Genomic DNA, 19,019 nt, shown 5'->3' with positions numbered 1-19,019 from the left:
AATCCCAAAGGAATTTACAGAACCACAGCTGTGGTTTTAAAGAAAACCCAGCACCTGGGCATGGTAAAGAGAATCTCCTGTGAGCTCAGAGCGCAGCGGGCATGGAGCCATCTGGTTTTACAGGAAACCGGGGCCCTTTCGTTCCACAAACCCCTAGTGAACCTGTGCTCCTGTGACCGGCGTCCCCACCAAAGTGTGCACTGGCAGGACGTGGCATCCCTCAGATGCCGGAGAGAGGCTCGCCGCCCCGAATTTGGGACAAGTCACTTAAATTCTCTGAGCCTCAGTGTGGCCTTCTGAAAAATGGGAATAAAGCCAGCAATGTCCCGAAAGTGCCATGAGATTCACGGGTGATGTTCCCGGTAAGAAGGAGCCCACCCCTGCTGTGTCCCACCAGGTGATCTGGGCCAGTGGCCAGGTGCAGACTGGGCATGGGTATCCCTGCTACTCCCACAGCTTTGACACCTGTAGTGTTCCAAGTAGCATGTGGGAAGTGGTGAGAAGCGTGTTTATCCCAGGACAGCGGCAAGTATCGAGCATTGTCTTACCTCTGTTCTTCCCTCGCAAGTACAATAATTGCTGAGAAACATAAACTGCCTGCGAGCGCTCCTCTCGGCGTCCCCTGGGAGTGTCCTCACTCAGTCTCCAGCAGTGCCCCGTGGGGCGGGGGTTGTGCACGGGTCCTTTTGCCTTCATGGATAAAGAGTCCGGGCAGTCCACTCCAGGCTCACTGAGACAAGGGAAGCTGCCATTTGATGGCCATCTGACCGGCGGGTCAGGGCCCCGGTGTCTCTGCTGGGTCACCTGTTTGGCCTTGAGCCCCGCTTTGTGAATTACCAGCTCACCTCAGGGAATTTGTGGTGGTGGTGGCGTGCTTCCCGTGAATCTGTCCTGATTTGGGGGATGTTCTTTGGTTTCTGTATGCACATGAAGCAGTTAAAAAAAAAATAATAGCCTGACCAGGCGGTGGCGCAGTGGATAGAGTGTCGGACTGGGATGCGGAAGGATCCAGGTTCAAGACCCCAGGATAGCCAGCTTGAGCATGGGCTCATCTGGCTTGAGCAAAAAAAAAGCTCACCAGCTTGGACCCAAGATCACTGGCTCCAGCGGGGGGGGGGGGGGGGGGGGGGGGGGGGGGGGGGGGGGGGTTACTCAGTCTGCTGAAGGCCCGCGGTCATGGCACATATGAGAAAGCAACCAATGAACAACTATGGTGTTGCAACGAAAAACTGATGATTGATGCTTGTCATCTCTCTCTGTTCCTGTCTGTCTGTCCCTGTCTATCCCTCTATCTGACTCTCTCTCTGTCCCTGTAAAATAAAAAAAAATAAAAAAAAAAAAAAAAGTATGACCAGGACAACCGCTGGAAAAGTTGTATTGAAGCCATATCTGCCTTTTGGCTAGCTGAGGAGGTGGGACAGCTTGTAAGGAAAGGCCCAGGCTGGGCGAGATGCCCACTGTGAACTGGGCTTAGGACGTTCACCAGGTCCCTCTTCTTGTGCCTGCGTTTCCTCGTGTGTGAAATGGGGAGGTGGTCGGCTGTCCTTATCTAGTCATTGGGCTGCTGGGTGTAAGTGCTTCGAGAATTGAGTGATACCATGATTTTTTTTTTATTTTTATTCAAGCCTGGAGGAGAAGAGCCCCTCCAGGCTGAGTGACTGGGACTTGGGACTTCTTGGTCTAGGATCCAGGGCTGGGGGGGGACGAGGCCTGGACACGCTCAGGGCTATTGCGGGACCGAGCCATGGGCTTAGTCAGCGGAAGCAGGAAAGAAGGAAGAGAACGAGGGAGGAAATGAGCTTTCTGAAGCGCCTTCTCTGTTCCAGGCACGCTGATAGCGGCGTCCACGGACATCGTGTGTTACACGCACCCCTGTTCTGGGAGGTGGGCCGTGGCCAGTGCGCTGGGAGACTTTCTGGGTTGAGGGGCAGGGCCGGGTGCCCAGCGGGGGTGAGATACAGAAGGGCCAAGGTCTTCCCACCATGCCACCCGCCTGGTGGCAGAGCCCCGTCTGGGCAGTGGTCTTAGGGAGGATGCGGACTTCGTGCACCGGAGACGAGGCCTGTCCTCCTGGGCGGACCGCACCGGGGGCACAGTGAAGACAGATGTGCACGTCTAGTGCAGTGGTCTCTGTGGCCGGTTGAATCACCTGATGACCTTTTACTCGAATCACTTGATTGCAGTTGTCCCTTTGGCAAAGCTCTAGCAAAGACGCGCTAATTAAAGAAACAAGTTTTTTTAAATGATGGAAACAGGGGCCGTGTACTTCGGCCGCGCTCTGGGTTATTGCCGATATTGTGTTAACATTTATTCTACAGAAACTTCTGTTCCCAGCGACCATCCACAGGAGGGCTCACATCCTAAGCCAGTCAAACACAAAAAGGTCATGCAGGAAGCACCTGCTGTATCACTTTTTAGACAAGTTGACCAAACGCTTATCCGCCTGACCCCAGTGAGCCGGAGCCGTGGGTGCAAAGCCTTAAGAAAACAGAGTGGTTGCTGATTGTCTTCGTGGTTTTGTTTTGCAGGATCGGCTACCCGATTCCAATGTTCACAGGCTTCTGTATCATGTTTGTCTCAACGATTAGTGAGTGTCTTGTGTTCGCCTTCTGAGCACGGGTCCTGCGTGGGGTGGGCTCTGAGCCTCAAACAGGGAACTGAGAACACAGCTGGGGTGGGGGGTGTGTGTGTGGGGGGTTGACACAAACCGCAGAAAGAGATCAGTAGAGAGGCGTCTTCATGGGCAGAGACACAGTGGGTCAGTGTGGAACAGCCGTGGGTTGCGGGGGTCTTCATGGGCAGAGACACAGTGGGTCAGTGTGGAACAGCCGTGGGTTGCGGGGGTCTTCATGGGCAGAGACACAGTGGGTCAGTGTGGAACAGCCGTGGGTTGCGGGGGTCTTCATGGGCAGAGACACAGTGGGTCAGTGTGGAACAGCCGTGGGTTGCGGGGGTCTTCATGGGCAGAGACACAGTGGGTCAGTGTGGAACAGCCGTGGGTTGCGGGGGTCTTCATGGGCAGAGACACAGTGGGTCAGTGTGGAACAGCCGTGGGTTGCGGGGCCCAAGGCGCGCTCACTGGCTGGCCCTCTCTCGCAGTGTTCGCCTTCTCCAGCAGCTACGCCTTCCTGCTGGTGGCCAGGTCGCTGCAGGGCATCGGCTCCTCCTGCTCCTCTGTGGCTGGTAGGTGTGCAGATGCCCGAGCAAGCTGGGGCGCAGGGGTTCTCAGTCTGGCGCAGGGCCCACCAGCACGGCCCTGTGGGTGCACCCCCCCCCCCACGTAACTGCTGGGTAATTTGGGGAATCAAGGTGGTGCTGGGGGTGGAGGTTGGCGGTGGGTGCTGGGGCAGGTGCCCGCCTCCTCATGGGATTCCGCTTGGTCACGGAGTTCCCTCCATCGGCCAGGTTCGGGAAGCGCAGGTCTGGGGTGGGGAGGGGGACGCATGTGGGTGGTTCCTTGGGTGCTCCCAGAGCCGGGCTGCTGACCGTTTCTGTCCCTGGGCAGGGATGGGCATGCTGGCCAGCGTGTACACAGACGACGAGGAGAGGGGCAACGCCATGGGGATCGCCCTGGGCGGCCTGGCCATGGGTGTCCTAGGTGGGTAAGGCTGTGGGGGAGGCACCGGGAGCCTGCCTGGCGCTGGCCATGTGCTCCTCCCTGATTCCACGCACATGCAGACAGATTCCCTGGCGGTCCTCTATTTGTTCGCTATTTTCATGGAGCCTTTGAAAAACGGCGGGGGCCTTCCCGACATGGGAAAACCCGGGCGCCTCCTACTTCTACCCCCAACCTGTCGGGAAACCTGAGGAAACCAGCCCCAGACCTGCCAGGCCCAGGTCAAAACGGAGGCTTGAACAGGCGGGTCTGCCAGAACCCCTCCTCCCCTCCCTTCCCCTCCCCTCCCCTCCCCTCCCCTCCCCTCCCTTCACCTCCCCTCCCTTCCCCTCCCCTCCTTTCACCTCCCCTCCTCTCCTTTCCCCTCCCCTCCCCTCTCCTTTCTCCTCCTCTCCCCTCCCCTCCCCTCCCCTCCCTTCACCTCCCCTCCTTTCATCTCCCCTCTTCTCCTTTCCCCTCCCCTCCCCTCTCCTTTCTCCTCCCCTCCCCTCCCCTCCCCTCCCCTCCCTTTCCCACTCCCTTCCCCTCTTCTCCCCTCCCTTCCTCTCCCCTCTCCTCATCTCCCCTCCCCCTCTTCTCCCCTCCCTTCCTCTCCCCTCTCCTCATCTCCCCTCCCCTCTCCTTTCCTCTCCTCTCCCCTCCCCTCCCCTCTCCTTTCCTCTCCCCTACCCTCTCCTCCCCTCCCCTCCCCTCCCCTCTCCTTTCCCCTCCTCTCCCCTCTCCTCCCTCCCCCTCCCCTCCCCTCCCCTCCTCTCTCCTCCCCTCCCCTCCCCTCCCCTCTCCTTGCACACATTCTCTGAGTTAATGTGGGGAGGACCCCCACCTCCGAGCCTGCCTCCCTGCCTCTCTGTCTGGCCTCCTACACCAGGGCCAGGCATCTTCCCGGGGGACATCTGGGTCCTCTCCCTTTTCCCTGTGACCTCCCCAGCCCTGCTTGGGGAGCCCGCAGTCCCCGTCTGCACTGGTTTATCAGGGACGGAGTCCTCACTCACCCAGTGTCCCCTGCACCTTCAGGGGCCGAGACCTCACTCCTCTTACCTTTCCTTTGGGGTGACCTTTCGAGTCTTTTGCCGGTGTGCCAGACTAACACCGCTTGGAGGAGGTTACCGGGGCAACTTAGCACTAGTGGATAGAATATAGGGAGGCCATCTGAACTAGCTTTGGATAAAACAGAGAAATGCAAGAAACGAATGACGGGCCCAGTGGGGCGGGAGGCATGGCCCCAGGGCCTGGCACGGTTCTCTTTCTCTTCCGTGCAGTGGGCCCCCCCTTTGGGAGTGTGCTCTATGAGTTTGTGGGGAAGACGGCTCCTTTCCTGGTGCTGGCTGCCCTGGTGCTCTTGGATGGAGGTGAGTCCACGTGGGGACCTCGGCCACAATCTGGGCATGGATGGTGACGGGCCCGGGGCCATGCCTCTTGTTTTCTTCCCGTAGCTATTCAGCTGTTCGTGCTCCAGCCGTCCCAGGTGCAGCCAGAGGTGAGCAGTGGGCAGAGGAGGGCGCGGCTCCTGCCACCTCGACTCCTCTGACCGCTCTTTTCTCCACAGAGCCAGAAGGGGACTTCGCTGATCACCCTGCTGAAGGACCCCTACATCCTTATCGCTGCAGGTGGGGCTCCTCCCAGCGCCCTGGCCCTTCTCCGCCTGGGGGTGGGGGTGGGGCGGATGGTGAGGGCCAGTATTCATTTTGCTGCTGGAAATGTTGGGCTGAAAAAGCATAAAAGGCATGAAGAGGTTATATGTCACACACACACACACACACACACACACACACACACACACACACACACACACACAGTTTTCTTTCTTCATTCGTTTCTGACGTCAGCCAGGTTCCTGTGTTGTTTTTCATTTGGGGCAAAGATGTCTGAGTCATGGAGATGCCCCCACAGAGGTTTGTTTGGGGTCGAGCTTGCTCACTGAGTCACTGCTTGGCCTTGCACTTCCGGAAGGAGCCCGTGGCCTCACCGCAGGTGTCTTAGCGGAAGGTTGAGTCACCTTGACATGTATGAAAGGACACCAACTGCAGAGCCCCAGGGGCCCGAGCGGGCGCCTCCTTCCTGCCCAGCGGGCGTCCTGTTCAGCAGCAGGGAGGCCCGGACGGAAACACCTTTGGGTTCTTGGCCTCAGTGGGCTCCAAGGAAGCCCTGGGTTCCACGGCTCTTGGAGACGATCGTGGCCGCATTCATCCAGGGGACTGTCCCCTCAAGGCCATCTCAGTGACACAGACCCGGTGCTCCCTAATGAGGGACCAGCCTGATGTTGCCTGGGCCTGGAAACTGCGGTCAGCAGAGGCCCTCGGGGCCAGGCCAGGGGAGGGTAGCCCTGCGGAGCGGCTTCGGGCCTGGTCATGGTTCTCTCCAGTTAGGGCTAGGCTGTGTAGGCAGGGGGCACGAACGCGAGGTGGGGAAGTGGGCACACCCCCTGCCTCAGGACCTTCAAATGCAGCCTTTTCCAGACCCCCCCCCCCCCCCGCTGGTTTTGTTTGAGTTTCTGCTGCAGGGTTTGGCCAAGGTGGAACCGCTCTAACCCTAGTGTAGGTCCTGTCCATCATGCCTGTGGGTGAAAGGGTTGGAAATCTGGTATGGCGACCTCCTCCTCACACAGGGGAACCTCTCTGTGTCTCTGACAAGATGCCGGGGGCCATTCCAGAGCCCAGACAACCTTGGAGCCCTGGCTGTCCCAGGTGGACATGAGAGACGTGGTGAGAGGTGGGGGCCCTGAGATGTGGCCACCCGCACGTTGGGGCAGACATCTGGGCAGGCTGGGCAGCCTGGGCAGCCTGGGCCCCTCCTGCCTTTGCCTTTGGGTGGCCCTTGCTGTCGCGTCCCTGTTCATGGAAAGAGATGCAGAGACCCACCCAACACCCAGTGTCAGCCCCATGGCAGGTCCAGGCTGCCTTGGCTGGGGGACTTGGAGGCCAGGTGGTGTCTTGTTTGTACCAGTGAATTCCAATTTACGGAGGTGACTGATGACATGGAGAGGTCAATACCATTGAAAGAAGATTTTATGACTACGTTTCCCAAAGGAAGGTGGCCCTCCACGTCACTCGGGGCCACATGGGGATGCACCAGGTTTGGTCAGGAGGCAGAAAGGGGCAGGGTGAGGTCTAGGCCAGAGTCCTGACTGGAGTATCCACGGGAAATGTGAGGCGGGTGGGTAGTTGAAATAATTCCCGCGGTCTTTGGGGGGCCCGGGTCTGTCTGTCCTGGCTGCCTGGTTCCTGCCCTGGGTGGAGTTAGGGGCGGGAGGGGACCTGGGCGTGCCATATCAACTAGATAACGAGGGGGTGGCGGTGTGGGCTCTCGCCCGCAGGGGAGGGGTGGACAGTGCTGAAGTTAACCTGGCTCCGTAATTCCTGTGAGTGAAAAAGACACAGCATCTAAGGAGACACAGAACAGGTGGGTGCGGGGAGGGCTGCCATTTCAGCCTCGTGTTTGTGTTCCGCCTTTAAATGTCACCAAGAAGGAGGAAAAAAAAAAGCAAACATTTTCTTCATTATGTGAGCACGTTAGTCATGATTGCACAATGTTCTCTCAATCAAGATTTTTGCAAATTAGAGGTTCCAGGGGGCACAGCACAGGAAGCTCTCGGAATGATGGAAACAGTTCCGTGTGCCTTTTTCCAGATGGTTCTACATTTACAAAGGGTTTGGTTATCAGAGCGATAACGGCTATTTGCAAAGAGACCCTATATGCATAGTTGATTAAAAAAAAAAAACAAAAAACCCAGCAACCTACAATAGCCCGTCTGTATTGAAAGCACTGGATTTGGGGCATCCCCAGGTCACTGGAAAATCCAGTAAAACTTAGATGCTTAGATGCGGGAGCCTCAGGCTGCCCCAGTCTGTGTGTGGTCTGGAAGTGGCTGTTGCATGGCTACAAGTAAATTACTTCTTTAGTAAATTGTACCTCCCTTTCTTTGTTAATAAATCAGGAAAGTTAAACCAAGTGATCTCTAAGGCTCCCCCCCTCTAGTTCCAAACTTTATGACTCTGGGAATCTAGTTGTTAGAATTAATAACAATAATAAACCAACCCTTTTACTATCCCGTGGACCCATTATTCTTATCTCACCCAAAGTATAGGTTCTGAGTTTCCACGCTGATGGTTCTGGCTGTGGGCACGTGGGGTTTCACTGGGTTTGGAAATGGTAAGGGACCCTTAAGACCCAAACCAGAAACACACTAACCTTTCCCCCTTCAAGGGTCCATCTGCTTCGCAAACATGGGGATCGCCATGCTGGAGCCGGCCCTGCCCATCTGGATGATGGAGACCATGTGTTCTCACAAGTGGCAGCTGGGTAAGGACTGTGGCAGGTTCTTCGGATTCTAGAACTTCTTATCCCCAGGGCGGGTCTCATCATTGTAGCCCTGCCGAGCTGCACTTTCCGGGATGATAAAGTGACTGTTTTTGTTTGATACTTAATGGAGTAAGTGCTTAGGGTAGCAATGAGCTTTGGGGATCTGTTTTGGCTCTAGTTTCTGTCTCGTCCTTGATGGATGCAGAATTTGTACAGAAGCATCAGACCTGGGCAGAAAGGACAGAGGAAAAAATACATTCAGCATCTCTCCGTGTTTCTGAACTGGACTAGATCTGTTAAATAGATGTAGGCAGCAATACAAGTTAATGTGAAAGAGACTGACAACATACTTAGTTTTTAGGGGGATGACTTTTTAAAATTATTTGTAATTTAGAAAGTAATACATGTTTGCTATTTTATTTATTTATTTTTAAGATTTTTTTATTATTATTATTATTCATTTGAGAGAGGAGAGAGAGAAAGAGAAGGGAGATACAAGGGGAGAGGAGCAGGAAGCATCAACTCCCATATGTGCCTTGACTGGGTAAGCCCAGGGTTTTGAACCAGCGACCTCAGCATTCCAGGTCGATGCTTTATCCACTGTGCCACCACAGGTCAGGCCATGCTTGCTATTTTAAAAAGTCAAAGTACACAGGTTGAAGAAGTAAAAATACTGGAAAATCTCATGTTTGCCACGTCCCTGCCCCAGCCTTGTCCTCTGGATGTTCACCGTTACCAGTTCTGAGTGTCCTTTTCGCTGTATGTGAAATGCTCAAAAACCTAGCCCAAGTGCGACCTGGCTATTCACACTGCTACGGACCTCTTGCTTTGCAATGTTTCTATGTCACAATGGGGGTAGATTTACTTCTCAAAAATAATGAAATTTTAATTTTTATCAAAGTTATACATAGACGTCCTTTTTAGTCCAACAGCATTGTAAGAATGGTAACGAAGTAACGGCAGTCGTTGTCCCGTGCCTCCTATTTCCACCCCCTTTCTTCAGATTCGACTCTTCAACTCTTCCAGCTGTTTCTTCTGCTGATTTCCATTACGTTGCTAAAAAATATGTGTCCACTCCTTTTTTTTCCTCCAATTCCTGACATTGTCCACCAGCTTCCTAGTAAAGGAGTGGCGGAGTTGACGCCGTTACTGCTGCACCTGAAAATATCAAACAACCAGCTCTCATGTATCCTCCCCTTCTGTTCTCCTGAAACGGTTGTATTAAGTCATTGGTCAGAATGGCATTCAATATTGACATTACTGTGACTGTGTAAATATTGTCCAATGATGAGCTATGCAGGGTTCTGTAATTATTTTTTACAAGCTTTTCTTTTTTCCTGCAGTTAGTGTTGCTATGTTTTTCTGGTTTCTTAGTTTTCTGTGTAGTGTTTATGCGTCTATTTCCCTCTCTGGCAGGGAACAAAGGCCCTCTGACTGTGGGCAGGTGCATTGGCAGACCTGACCTGGCTGTGATTTGCTTGTCTGTGGACAGACCGTCTGTTCTGCCCTAGTCTCGACTTGTTCTCTAGGTCATCCTGGAGCTCCCTTTTCCAGTGTCTGGGCAGTGTCTTTGCCTCTCTTCTGTTTCCTGAGTCCTTCTCTCCTGCATTGCTCTCTCTTGGTTTACTCCCATATTATGATGGAACACGTCTTCCAGCAGCTTCGCTGGGGGTGGGGGCTGGGGGCTGGTAGGTGAAATTTTCTGAGATCTTACATATCAGCAAAAATCATTATTCTCATTTCATGTTTGGTTAACTTAGTCTGTGGGGTGTGTGATTCTTGGTTGGGAATCAGCTTACAGAGGTGCAGTGCAATGCTAGTGTATCCTGGGAGGCATGCTGACATTGCCCGTTTGTGTGCTGTGAGCTGCCTGGCCAGGAAAGGGCCCCGGCTCTGTGCATCTGGAGTGCAGCGGGCACCGGCCAGCCGTGGAAGATCTACCAGGCACGTCTGATTTATGCACGCACACGGCTGACAGCAACGTAACTTTCACTATGTGTGGGCAAGGTGCAGAATGAAATCTGCTATATCTGATTTCAAGAAAAAACACTAGAATTTTGAACAGTAAGAGTTTGAAAAGCCACCTTTTAGAAAGAGATGTTCCTCTTGTCTTCATAATGAATAGGGGCCAGAGAGAGCTGATGTGGACAAATCCCCTGGTGGCCAAGGCAGGTGTGGCCAGAGGCCTTCTGTTCATGGCAGAGGTCACTGATGGTCAAGGCGACCATGGTTCCTCGCAGCTGGAAGTCAGGGGCTGCAGGGTCATGGAACTATGTTCATAAAGCTATTTGAAAAGAAAACAAAAACAAAAGAATGTAGAAAGGTAAGTATAATCCCATTTTTGGGGAAAAAACAAAACAAAATCATGTGCAAACACATTTATCATGTACACATAAATTTATAAGGGAAAAATGACTCTAGTCATTATCCAAGTGATGGGGTTTGGGCTAATTTTAACTTTTTTCTTTGTCCTTATCTTTATGGTCCCTAATTTGGTCCATGTCTGTTGTCTTCTGTCATACAAAATAAGGAAGGGGGCGAGGACAGGCACAGAAGCCCCACGGGCGTGTGGGAGGGCAGGTGCCCTGCTCAGAATCTGGTGCTGCCGGAGTCGGTTGGCGTGGAAAGCCTGCCGTCAGGCAGATGGGGGTGAGATGAAGCCGCTGATACAGAAATGAACTCCGTGTCTGGCGTGTCTCCGCGGCTTTGTGTGGATGTAGGAGCCACGAGGGGCCTGGCCTGGCTCCTGCAGGCGCCGGATATTAGCTGCTCGGGCGCCGGCCGCAGGCTTCGATTCATCTGCTCTGATCGCCACTGCGGTGTCTGCAATTATTAGCTTTCCTAACGTGCTTGATGTCAGTACTGATAAGGTGTCCTTTTCATAAACTTACAGGCGTTGCTTTCTTGCCAGCTAGTATCTCTTATCTCATTGGAACCAACATTTTTGGGATACTCGCGCACAAAATGGGGAGGTAAGACGAAATGAACAGGACGCTCGCTCTCTTAAAATAATGTCATTCTTTAAAAAGAAAATTCTGTTTCTGCCTTAGCTAGTACAAGCAATTGTTTTGATTGCCATTGAAAATTTGGCCTGGGGGGGGGGGAGAGAATGGATCAGTCATTTGCTGATAGGCCTTTTTTTGTTTCTTAATAGGTGGCTTTGTGCCCTTCTAGGAATGGTAATTGTTGGAATCAGCATTTTATGTGTGAGTAAAAGACAACATTTAACAAGTGGAAACTGTAAATAAAACTTGTTTTGGGCAAGAATCACCAAGACATATATATATTTAAAGCAGTTTGATGCTTATTGATATTGAGTTTTATTACATCTTTCACTTTCTTCTCATTTTTGATCCCCTTAAAAATTTTGGACAAGGCTCTCCAAGGGACATATTTTCATTTTATATCAGTTGGGAGTTGTTCAGAATGTTCCACTGTAGTTATATTTCCACCCATCCCCACCCATCACCTTAAACATTACAAATGTCTTAAACTTTAGGGTCACCAACCTGAAATAATAGCAAGATGTGTTTCTAGAATAAAATACCTTCTACCAGTGGCCAATATCTACCCCAAATGAGGCCTTCAGGTCCACGTCAACGGTGACACGTGGACCAGGCTGAGGATCTTTCGTGTCTGCAAGCTGACTAGTTTTTCACAGCATTCCCAAAACCAGTTTCAGCTTTAACTTTAAAGAGTTCGAGTGTCTGGTTCTCCCCAAACCTGTCTCCTTACTCCTGTTTCCTTCAGAAGGGAACACGCATACCCGACTGGAGAAGACATATTTTTAGACCTCCCAAAATGATTTTGGGTTAGAGATCATGGTATTTTAGTGTAACGTTTATTTCCTTTTACAGGTTCCTTTGGCTAAAAACATTTACGGACTCATAGCTCCCAACTTCGGAGTTGGTTTCGCAATTGGTAAGTCACCTGCGCCTGGTGCCTAAATTTAAAACTCCTTTCCCCGTTGCCAAGAAAGATGCCTTCTTACTCGGAAAGACCATAATTACTCAACCTGAAGTCTCCGGATGCCTGAGAGGAGGCTGTGGGCAGCCAAACTCCAGGACAGCCTGCAGCGTGTCCACAGAAAGCCAGCTGCTCCCACGTCCTGGTCACTCATGCCCTGCAAAGCACACTTTAAAAAGGCTGCTATTTGCAGAAGCTGGCCGCTGCCTCGCTGCTGAGCCTGGGCAAACTCAGAGCGCTTTGTTTGGGCTTAGATCTGTGAACAGACCTCAGAGGAGGCCAGGGAGCAGAGACCTCACACGTCCTTTTTATAAGGTTTGGAACAGAGAAGGAGGCCTGATGTAGTGATGACCACCTGTGCTGCAGGGGTTTTCACGGACAAGGATGAGGAGTCTTTGCCATGTGAGGAACAATTATATGGTAGGAAAAGTCCTGTTTCTATTTTGGATAAATAGTATAGAACATACAGAGAGACTCTGATACAACTCATTGCGGAGTCTATCACAGGTAAAGGCAGGAACGGCCTCTTCAGCTCAGTAGAGGGTAAGAGTGGAGCCTCCGCTGACCCCTCGAACCAGGCTCTGTCCCCGTAGCATATGCCTGTCATCTCACTCACCTCCATAACGTCCGTCACGATTGTCATTCATTTTCAGCTCTCTGTGTATCGTCTAGCTCTGTTGCTCTCCCGTGTCCCCACACCTTGCATGTATTCGGTGTGAGCAAGCTGAATGAAAGAAGTTTCCCCCACCTTCTTGCCCTGGTCCCTGCGGAGGTGGGGGAACTAACGTCTGAGTGCTCGGCTGGGTGCGTTCACTGGCGCCGACTCCTGGGAGCCGGTCATTTCCGTCCCCATCTGATAGGTGGGAAAACCGATGTTCAGAGAGATCGCACGACCGTGCTCCCCCAGCCAGGGATTTGGACTCAGAACTCTGTGCACACGTGCTCTTTCTTTATGCTTCCTGTCCCCGACCGTTCGAGACCAGAAACTCTAATGCTGCTTTTGGTGGCTTTTCTTCAATAATGAGCAGACCTCTTTGGATTTAGTTTCCTGAGTATGGCCAGATGTCCCTCAGACTCCTTGTTCTGGTTCCTTCTGCTCCTCCCCACTGTGTGAGGCCACGGTGTGGACAGGGAGGAGACTGGTGGGGCATGTAGCTGTGTCCACTTGTTTAGGGCAAGGGCCATGAGGACCAGAAACTAGTGAGTCGGGAAAGCAGCAACAGGGAGCAGGCTAGGGGCCCACGCAGCCAGCAACCGCGCCCACTGGATCTGAAGACTGCAGGTGTGTCACCGAGGACAGGCCTTCCAGACAGTGAGGACCAGGGGAGGCAAGGCAGATGGTGGCCTGGGTTTCGGTCCCAGTCTGAGCCACCTTCAGCCGGTCTTCAGCAAAAGGTGTGCTGCCAGGAGTCTGCCTCCAGACTCGCAGGTGTGAGTTTGGGACACAGTCCCAACGTCATCCCACTTCCGGTTTCCAGCCGTTTTCTATAGACTGTGTTCCCTGACTCCACAGGCATGGTGGACTCATCGATGATGCCCATCATGGGCTACCTCGTTGACCTGCGGCACGTGTCCGTCTACGGGAGTGTGTACGCCATCGCAGACGTGGCATTTTGTATGGGATACGCTATTGGTAAGGACATTGTCTTCACAGAACCACCTTTGATCTCTGTGCACCACAGCGAGTGCCTGCTGAAAATTATTTAAACATTTGCATCTTTCTGTGTACAAGACATTTGCAGAGAGCTTTATCTAATTCTCTGTTTCCTGAAAGGTCCTTCCGTTGGTGGGGCTATCGCAAAGGCAATTGGATTTCCGTGGCTCATGGCAATTATCGGAATAATTGATATTCTTTTTGCTCCTCTCTGCTTTTTTCTTCGAAGTCCACCTGCCAAGGAAGAAAAAATGGTAAGGAAGTTTCAGGATGTATTGAAGTGTTTCTTGATCATTTTAGCTTCGTCTTCTGGGTAGTTCCTTCATGGCTTAATTCTAAAATATATTCCTGCTTCTTTTGGGCATAACTCTCCAAACATAAATGGTAAGAGTTCTCTTTTGAGTTTATTCCATAGAAGGCAGCTACTTCTTTTATTTATCAAGCATTATGTTTATAAATTTGAAGAATAAAATTATTTTTATACATAGATTAGCAGTTGTTAAGGTCTTTCTTCAATGAAATAGAAACATAGAGTAGTTTAATTATCTGTGGTTCTTGAAAATTATTGCACACATGTATTTTTGCTTCCTGCACATACTCCTAAGATTAGCCATTTATGGTGCTGTTTGCTTTTCTCCTACAGCTTTCAGTAAGTGTCTCAGTCCTTACTGCATAAGATCTAGATGTGGTTTGAGTGTAGGTAACAGATCTTTAGGGGAAAATATTATATATGCACCCTTGAGCACACATAAGTGCACATGACCTTGAAATTTCTATTTTCACAACCAGAATCATAGCTGTAGGCAAGATGGAATATAAAGTGTTCCTCTTTTGAACAAGTTCAGACTTATCAATTATAAATTTGAAGGTTGAAATGCACCAGTCATTTTAACCTTTCTGATAAGCATTCGTAGCTGGAGGCAGTGGGTGTTGCAGACTTTTTAAAATATCAAATGGTGATAGATACTCATCTAGCTGAGAGAGAGAGAGAGAGAGAGAGAGAGGAAGAGAGAGAAAGAGAGGGGGAGAGAGCCTTAGATTAGATTAGGAAAGAATGAGAGAAACAAGGTGAGTGGAGGTGGCATTGTTGGTCTTTGAATGGATATCAGGCTCGCTGGTGATGTAACCCTGGGAGTACAGCCCAAGTTCGTTCTGGTAATTGAACTGAAATGGGTCTCGATGCTTCGGCACTTCTGGTCCGGCCCTCCCATGATTTCCCCCAGATAGTGCATTTAAGACAGACGCAGACCCTGTAGTTAGGTTATGAGCAGCCTATATTTGTTTTGGGCTTTTTAAAAAATGTATTAATCTATTTAACATATTTTAAACATATACCCAGCACTGTGCCCTTTAGTAGGTAGGATTTAACGAGATGATTTTGAATTACTGATGGCCCATCTGGCTCAGGGAAGCGGCATGGAAGTGCTGTGGAAGCATTCTGACGGAAGCCCCCTTTCTCCCTGCCCCTCACTTAGCTGCATCTCCACGGTGCTTTACTGAGCGTCTGTTTTCCGGCCTGGCCGTGAGGTTCTCCTCCCATCTCTGTGGCGCTGACTGACCCCAGCACAGTACCTTGCCCAAATCAGGGTCAGAACATTCTCAACGCAACAACTGGAAACTGTCACTCCATTGCCACCACCTCAGTTTGATTATGGTTAATCACCTGCAGATGCTTCTGTTCCCCAGGAGACTGTTTAAAACTCTTCTGAGGACGTGAAGGGCTGGCACCGGGGAAATGAGCCAGCTTGCTAATAGAGGGGTTGGGGGGATTGAATGAAAGAATCCCAGCAGAGAGCTTAGCCCCTGTCTGGCACACAGGAAGTGCTCAGTAATTCTGGCTCTTACCTAAATTCCTGGCTTCCTCTGTTAGCCCAGTGGGGCCCCGTCCCATCCTCTGGGAGGCGGGAGCTTCTGTTTGTTCTTCAGTCCCCAGACCTGTAGCGTGGCTTTCCCCACCGAGGCAGCAGTCGTTAGTCAGAGGCTGCTGTGTTATCTGCTTGCTGGCAGCACGCTAGCTTATCTGAGGACCTGGCAGAAATGGTGAGGTCAGAGGATGAGCAGGGTGTGTTAGGGGAAGCCCACCCGGCTTGCTCACCCAGCTACCTCTCTGAGATCCACCAAACGGCGGCAGAGGCTGGCCCCGGAGCCGTCATGTGGAACCACGTGTAAACCAGTGCTTTTTAATTCATGTAGAAAGAAAAATGCAGGAATGGAAGAGACCATCCTGAAAGGCAAAGCATTGAGAATGACAGGCTTCCAGAAAGCCATTTTCACTGTAAATGTCAGAATCTTTAATCAGTGCCAAGCAAGATGAATCATTCAAAACTGGAGAAAAAGTGCATCTCGCTGTCCATAATTGATGCCACCATTGATAGCATCACATCAGATGCCATTTGACTGGCAGCCTGGCAACAGTGGAGGGTGGTGGCCGGCAGCTGCTCCCTGCTCATTGTGGGGACTGATAGTGTCTAATGGTAAGGGGCACTGAGGGCCAGACAGCAGTGTGTCGTGGCGGAGAAAGAACTGATTACTGCCCACTTGAGTGTCAGTGTTCAGGACCAGCTGTTACCAAATGCAGGGGGACTTGAGAGCCGGAATGAGAAACACAAACCTTAGCAAACAGTTCTTTCATTAGGCAGCATTCTGATCATGTTGTTTGGACGTAGGCTGTTTTATATGGAAAGGACTAATGCTGTTCACATGGATCCCAAGTCATATAGTCATGAACTTGTTTGTTTAATAATCAGTGTTGACTTAGCAATACAGGTGGAGAGAGAAAAAAAAAAGAAACAATTTACTCTTGTGTCTCAGAAAGTATGAGAAATATCAACCTGGTCATTTGAGAACTGTGTCCCCGTTATAAGACAACTGGCAGCCTGTAGCTCTCAGAACACCCAGCGGAGATAGCTGTGTTCAGCTATGGATTTTTTTTTCCAGATTGAAGAATTACTTTCAAGAATAAGGCACATTTCTTAGACCTTACTCGTGAAGTTTCCAGTTGTTGCTCAGACAGGAAAGGAGGTGGTCTGAGGGTAGCCTCCTTCTCCTGGGTGGCTCTGAGCTCTGAGAGTCCTTTCATCAAGTCCTTCCGGCTGTCCCCTTGGCACCGTGGGTTGGGCAAGCAAAGGACCGCCAGAAGCCGAGTAGACTACATGCACTCTGCATGGTATGGTCTAGTTCAAGAAAGGAGTCCCTCTGCAGGGCATTTACACAGTGGATGCCTTTTTTAGCCATGGTAGATAAAACTTTTCTAGCACGCAGGCCTGGATCGTCCCCAGTCTGGAATCCTGGAATCGTTACAGGTAACGCTGTCCCCGTTTCACTAGCCCAGCTTCTTGGTTGCATTATCTTGACAGCACATTTGGTTCAGCATGTTTTTACCTCTTCCGAGATCCTGATGCTGCCGTGTCTGGTATGAAAGCTGGCATTTGGCAGGGGCCAGGGTTCCACTCTCAGTAACTGGGCTTTGCTCTAAATTCAGAGGGCAGCCTACTCCTCCTTAGTTCTCTTCCACCAATAGTCAAACACACCTGCTTTCCCTCTGCGGTGCACCGAGTGCCGGTTTGAATTCCCAAGCTGCCCATGGCTTCTCTGTGGTGACCCTCATGCACTTGACTTCCCATATGCCCCTGTTCATGCCTCTCTTTTCGGCACTTTTGGAATGTTACATGCTACCCCGCTTATTTAATTATGGGTAACTTTTAAAAACAGTAAGCCTATTCCATAAAAAGAGCTTTATTTTTTTTTGTATTTTTCTGAAGTTGGAAACGGGGAGGCAGTCAGACTCCCGCATGTGCCCGACCGGGATCCACCCGGCATGCCCATCAGGGGGCAATGCTCTGCCCACCAGGGGGCGATGCTCTGCCCATCTGGGGCATTGCTCTGTTGCAACCAGAGCCATTCTAGCGCCTGAGGCAGAGGCCATAGAGCCATCCTCAGCGCACGGGCCAACTTTGCTCCAAGAGCCTTGGCTGTGGGAGGGGAAGAGAGACAGAGAGGAAGGAGAGAGGGAGGGGTGGAGAAGCAGATGGGTGCTTCTCCTGTATGCCCTGGCTGGGAATCGAATCTGGGACTCCTGAATGCCAGGCTGACACTCTACCACTGAGCCAACCGGCCAGGGCCAAAAAAAGCTTTCAAAAGAGGTTTAGAAGCCAGAAAGCTAAGTTTTAAAAGCTACAGAATATTTCAAGGAAGAAAACTACTTTACCTGAAACAGGCTGTGTAACAAACATGGCTTGGTCAATAACCCATACTCTGCCCGTTCCCACCTGCCTCACTGTGCAAATTCTTCCCATCATTCAAGGTGTATCCCAACCCCACCTGCTCCGCTACTCCATAGGGAGCATTCTGCCTGTGAGCTCCGTGGTGGCTGTCATTCCTTGTGCAGTGAGGCAGCCAAACTGCTGGTACAGGACCATCAGGGCCCTGACATATGTACCTACTAAGTGTCCACCAAGCTCTTGGCAGCTGTGTGACTCTGCTACAGCCCCAGAAATAGGGCTGGGTTTCTCAAAGCATGTTAGCACCACCCTCATGTGAGGGTAGGGACCCGACATTCATTTGTAAGCTGTCCCCACCTCCAGGTGATTCTTGAGCACATTTCTTTGTGGGTCATTAACGTAAGGAGATGAGACCTTGAGCGCTTGGGGGTTAAGCCCTTTGTGTAACAAGAACACATCCACAGGGGGAGAATGGTCAGGTGTACAATGTCAGTTGCCTCCATTACTTGCTTTTGGAAATCAAACTCTTATTAAATATATGCATCAACTCCCTTGGCAGGAAGCATGCTAAAAAATGGAGTTAACTTTGCAGCTGACAGTTGGAGCTGGCAGCCTAACTTGGGGGGGAGGGGTCAATCAAGGAAGTCCTTATCTTAACATGTCACACAGGCAGATTTCAGAATTTCTTGGGAAACAATAAGAGGGTTAAGCCCTGTGTGGAGCCGGAGGGGCTCATCAGATCTGAGGGACACGAACTGGGAGCAGTAGCTACTATACACCGAGACAGGCCGCAGTAAACTGGTGCAGAATACATTTTAATCCATATCAGTGTCTCCATTTAGATTTTCAGACTGCACAGAAAGGCATCAGAATAGTTGATGTGGAAGAAACTCCGGAAGTCATAACCTCCTGAGAGAATTCATTTCAGTTGCATCCAGTGTCCCCTGCTGTCCTCTGTCCTCTGCCCTCCGGGTACCGTGAGCTCTGCACAAGAGGCCGCTCTGGCCCACGGCTGTCCGGGCTCGCATCTGCCCTGCTCAAGCTGTACTGCCTTTGGTCAGGTTCTTGAACTTCTGTGCCAGCGTGAAGCCACGTGGGAGCATGGTGAGGTTGAGCCATGTCATAGACAGTGCTAGCGTGGTCCTGGCCTGACAAACGTCAGCTGCGTTATCAGATGTGCTTGGTCTGTGCACTTCCCACGGGTAATGACTCGAGTGCTGATTGAGGAGCAGATGGCTGCTTTTTGTTTAAGCTACAGAAACAA

General features: G+C 51.3%; 1 protein-coding gene across 3 annotated transcripts in view; it reads left to right on the top strand.

Annotated features, from left to right (window-relative positions):
• The window catches only part of SLC18A2 (solute carrier family 18 member A2), a 30,991-nt gene that overhangs the window by 8,097 nt on the left and 3,875 nt on the right, over positions 1–19,019 (top strand). Inside the window, exons 4-15 of one of the 3 annotated variants that reach the window (XM_066355525.1) lie at positions 2,529–2,587; positions 3,100–3,183; positions 3,506–3,598; positions 4,876–4,965; positions 5,050–5,093; positions 5,163–5,223; positions 7,820–7,915; positions 10,809–10,887; positions 11,070–11,121; positions 11,773–11,836; positions 13,395–13,514; positions 13,765–13,789. In XM_066355525.1, the coding sequence (XP_066211622.1) occupies positions 2,529–2,587; positions 3,100–3,183; positions 3,506–3,598; positions 4,876–4,965; positions 5,050–5,093; positions 5,163–5,223; positions 7,820–7,915; positions 10,809–10,887; positions 11,070–11,121; positions 11,773–11,836; positions 13,395–13,514; positions 13,765–13,789 (867 nt within the window). Of the gene's footprint in view, positions 1–2,528; positions 2,588–3,099; positions 3,184–3,505; positions 3,599–4,875; positions 4,966–5,049; positions 5,094–5,162; positions 5,224–7,819; positions 7,916–10,808; positions 10,888–11,069; positions 11,122–11,772; positions 11,837–13,394; positions 13,515–13,655; positions 13,790–19,019 lie in introns of all 3 variants that reach the window. The other 2 variants (XM_066355524.1, XM_066355526.1) reach the window with 2 other exon arrangements.

The sequence above is a fragment of the Saccopteryx leptura genome, chromosome 13 (genome assembly GCF_036850995.1).
Source record: "Saccopteryx leptura isolate mSacLep1 chromosome 13, mSacLep1_pri_phased_curated, whole genome shotgun sequence".
Taxonomy (NCBI): Eukaryota; Metazoa; Chordata; class Mammalia; order Chiroptera; family Emballonuridae; genus Saccopteryx; species Saccopteryx leptura.
This window is presented reverse-complemented; position numbering and strand designations above follow the sequence as displayed.